The following is a 4,503-nucleotide window of genomic DNA, read 5'->3' as shown; positions in this document are numbered from 1 at the left end:
GAAGAGTTTAAGCTTGAGACCAGCCTCAGTAATTTAGCAAGACTTTCAGTGATTTAGTGAAGTTGTCTCAAAATACAAATTAAAAAGGTGTGGGATGTAGCTTAGTGGTAAATCATCCTTGGGTTGAATCCCCACTACCAAGAAAAAAATACTAAAGTATAAAGTACGATTGAAGAATTCAAAAAGTTTTCTCCTTACAATGATTAATGAAAACAATGTTAAATTGTTTTCAAAGAATGATTTTTGTGGCCTATTTTGCTGGTACCCTGAGCAATCTTAACAGTGATTGCTGGATATCATGAAATCCTGATGATACCTCACCAGTACAGGGTTCCCCTTGGAGGGATTTTTTTTCTATGATGATTTGAATGGAAATGCCTTAAAATTCAGTTTCTAAATTCAAATATTGAAATATATTATGTATATATAGGGATTAAACTCAGAGGCACTCGACCACCAAGCCACATCCCCACCCTATTTTGTATCTTATTTAGAGACAGGGTCTCACTGAGTTGCTTAACATTGCTGAGGCTGGCTTTGAACTTGCAATCCTCCTATATCAGCCTCTGGAGCTGCTGGGATTACAGGCATGCACCACTGTGCCCAGTAATCATGTGAATTTTAAATAGGACCTAAGCCAAAAGAGACAGACAAACTCTAAGAGAGCCTCTGCCATATTATTATGATAAAATAACAAAACCATAGTCCTCGATTTTGAAAATCAGCCATGATACTGCTCGAGGAATCAGGGTCATTTATTAAGTGCTGAGTGCCAAGGTAGAAATCTAGGACCCAATGAACAAAATGTTAAAGGAGAGGCAAGAGTATCCAAAAAATGAGGCTAAACTTCTACCATCTTGACTTGGAGTGACTGAGCAGTATTCACTCTAACCAGAGACTTGGGCAAAACAAATTTGGCAGCAAAAGAAATATACTTGCATGCTATACTCTTTGTTGTAAGGTGAATAATAGATTGAATATTTAAATACACCCTTGCTTGCAAGACGTAACTTAGAGAACCTGATTGAGCAGTTGTAGGAAAGTTCCATTATTCCTTAAGTGATTGACTGTATGATCTTGGATCAGTAGTACATCTTCCTTGAGCCTCTACTTTGTAATTCTAATATTCTGTACCTTTCTAAATATAAGAAAGATCTGGGTGTTGATTAAACAATTAATCACTGTTCTTTTTTTCTTTGCTTTGGGCAGGAATCATAAATCCACCGCGTACCTTGATGAATATACTGAAATATTCAAGATGGGTAGCAACCGTACCAACTATGTTGAGACTAACTGCACTGATCTTCAAATACCATTTCAGTACTCCCTCTATGCAACCACCTATATCCTGATATTCATCCCTGGTCTTCTGGCCAACAGTGCAGCCTTGTGGGTCCTGTGCCGCTTCATCGGCAAGAAAAATAAAGCCATCATTTTTATGATCAACCTCTCTGTGGCTGACCTGGCTCATGTGCTGTCCTTACCCCTCCGGATTTACTATTACATCAACCGCAACTGGCCTTTCCAGAGGGCCCTTTGTCTGTTGTGCTTCTACCTGAAGTATCTCAACATGTACGCCAGCATTTTCTTCCTGACGTGCATCAGCCTGCAGAGGTGCTTCTTTCTCCTCAAGCCATTCAGGGCCAGAAACTGGAAGCGTAGGTATGATGTGGGCATCAGTGCTGCCATCTGGGTCATCGTGGGGACTGCCTGTTTGTCATTTCCTATCCTAAGAAGCACAGACTTAGGCAACAACACAGAATCCTGCTTTGCTGATCTTGGTTACAGGCAAATGAATGCTGTGGCTTTGGTTGCCATGATTATAATTGCTGAACTTGCTGGATTTGTGATTCCAGTCATCATCATTGCCTATTGTACCTGGAAAACTACTATATCATTGAGACAGCCACCCATGGCTTTCCAAGGGATCACCGAGAGGCAAAAAGCATTGAGGATGGTTTTCATGTGTGCTGCAGTCTTCTTCATCTGCTTCACTCCCTATCACATTAACTTTATTTTTTATACTATGGTAAAGGAAACTATCATTAGCAGTTGTCCCATTGCCAAAAGCACACTGTATTTCCATCCTTTTTGCCTGTGCCTTGCAAGTCTCTGCTGCCTTTTGGACCCAATTCTCTATTATTTCATGGCTTCAGAGTTTCGTGACCAACTGTCTCGCCATAGCAGCTCTGTGACCCGTTCCCGTCTCATGAGCAAGGAGAGTGGTTCATCAATGATTAGCTAAAAATAAAATAAGTAATTATAACTGTTTAGTTATGTTCTTGGGATTTTTTTCTAAAGGTCAGAATTACCATCCAGATAATTTGTTTAACTAAATGGAAACAAGAAAAAAAAAGTGTTTTCTTGTATGATAGTTGAGGTCACAGGGATGTGATAGAAGAGGGAGTGTTGAAAATGTAGAAGAAGGGAAACAGTATTTGCCTTCCTGAACTTAAAACTTCAAGGTACTTTATCAGTTAAGAGACCTAGATCACGTTTTTACAAATGTTTGTAACAAAAGAGAAACTGTATACTTTAGCTTAAAATTTTTCTGTAGATATTGCTAATAAGATACAACAAATACAAGAAATTTTTTCTCAAATTTAAAAATCAATCTCTTTTGCAAGAAGAATTTTATTTCTGAATGAGAGTCTAAGTGTTACATCATAAAGAGGTGTGAGGAGTTAAAGCAGTGCATATGCTTCAGGACCACAAAATTTTTACTGAAGGAAAGGTGTAGAAAATCATTCATTCACTGAAAATTTATTGGATGTCTATTTTGTTCTGGACTGCCTATTTCTTAGACACTTTGATATATAGTATCTCATCTGACCCCTCTAACAAAAATGGTATAATGTGAAAGTTTCTAATACAAATGAATAAATGGCATCTCAGAGAGGTTAAGCAACTTGCCTTTGATTAAAAGTAGTGAGCCAAACTTTGTTGAGTATAGATCATGTATTCTCAAGTTATTCTCTCTCTGTTATTATACTTATTAGGGTAATACTAAACTTAAGTGCAATGATTAAGCTAAGACATATGAGATCAAGGTCATTTCAATATGATTTTCCTGGGATTACCCAGAAAAATCTATGGGTTATGGGGTTAACCTGTTATAGTTCAGGTTGCAAGGTCTCTGGTGATAGCTATGTTGTCATTGTGACAATCTATTGAATCATGACAAGGGTCCAGAAGACCCAAATAGTTCATTAGTTTCCAAAATATATATTTTAAGGCTTAATACAGGTCATATAATCTTCATAAATAAGTGAAAGGAAGTTTTGAAACTGAGCATTGGACTTTTTTCTGTAAAATTTAGTTTTTAAAAATATGCCTAACTGCTTTTTTAACAACTATATATTACTCTGAGCAAATATGTGTTTGACTTTTAAGAAGCTTTTCTGTAATCAAGACTCACAGAATTGCATAGAAAACAAAATATTATCATATTGTGAATGATAATAATAATGAATATAAGAAAATATGTATCCTCTCTCTGGCAATCTTAATTTCTCCAAAGTTTATAGATACTGTTTTAGCATCATTATGGAGGATTTGAATACAAGCAATCCCTTAGCTTCTCAAGTTGGCATTTATGAAACTCAATCTGACATTCTTATCTTTTACATCTGAAATATAAATAGCATAGACATTGGGTGGAGGGAGGAAAATGCAAGTCATAGTCCTCAAAATATCCATTTGAACAGATTTGCTTTAGCAGAAGAAGGGACAACTAAAAGGAGGAAGTTTTTTAAAGAATAAGTTTTCTGGGGAGAGAGAATTCTGTAATTATAAATTAATAAAACTGTTTTTTCATGTGTATATATTTGTATGTACTTTATTAACCTGCATCTGAAGGCACTGTCTAAAGAGTTTCCATGTGTCCTTGGACTTAATGGCAGCATTATAAGAATCATGGTCCCACTCTGAAGAGATGAAATTGAAAGAAACCCACTTGGAACTATACAACTTGCTATGTTTGTGGAGAAAAGAAACCTCAGAATTTAAGCATCACAGGCTTCATATTCCCTCCTCTCAAGTGGTTGATGAGGCATAGTGCTTCATGCACAAGATTTGTGGATTAGTGGGCAAGTTAAATGATGTGCCTTTCAGTTTGGCCACTGTTGGAAGGAAAATCTTTGGGCTTTTTCTGATATATGAATTCATAATGGGATTAGAGGAAAAAACACAAAACCATATCCAAGCAAACAATAGTTGGTTCTTGTATTTTAAAGGCTAGGAAATCTTGCAAAATGCCAGCAGGAAAGGTGACAATGCTTGAGCTGATAAGATAGCATACCAAGAAATCACAGAGACTGCCTGAAACTATTACAATTGCCAATTATTTTGATAGCTATCCCTATGATTGTCACAGGGACATGATGTGAGACAATGAGGATAGCCAAACATACATCCTTAGTTTTTCAAAATTTAATGCTAAACCCTACATTGCCCACAAGTTGCTGTAAGATACCTATCATAATTCACTTAGAAAGCATTCAG

The 4,503-nt window shown here is 36.6% G+C and overlaps 1 protein-coding gene across 1 annotated transcript; it reads left to right on the top strand.

Annotated features, from left to right (window-relative positions):
* Positions 1-1,212: 1,212 nt before the first annotated feature.
* P2ry10 (P2Y receptor family member 10) lies at positions 1,213-3,822 on the top strand. The gene has a single exon (XM_005328820.3). The coding sequence runs from the start codon at positions 1,259-1,261 to the stop codon at positions 2,243-2,245; it is 987 nt and encodes a 328-aa protein (XP_005328877.1). The 5' UTR covers positions 1,213-1,258; the 3' UTR covers positions 2,246-3,822.
* The last annotated feature ends 681 nt before the right edge of the window (positions 3,823-4,503 follow it).

The sequence above is a fragment of the Ictidomys tridecemlineatus genome, chromosome X (assembly GCF_052094955.1).
Source record: "Ictidomys tridecemlineatus isolate mIctTri1 chromosome X, mIctTri1.hap1, whole genome shotgun sequence".
NCBI classification, from domain to species: Eukaryota; Metazoa; Chordata; class Mammalia; order Rodentia; family Sciuridae; genus Ictidomys; species Ictidomys tridecemlineatus.
The sequence above is the reverse complement of the archived record's forward strand: the minus strand, read 5'-3'. Positions and strand labels throughout refer to the sequence as shown.

What these genes read in the sequence shown, in the direction of transcription:
- P2ry10 (XM_005328820.3), top strand. Translation starts at nt 1,259, where the DNA reads ATGGGTAGCAACCGTACCAACTATGTTGAGACTAACTGCACTGATCTT.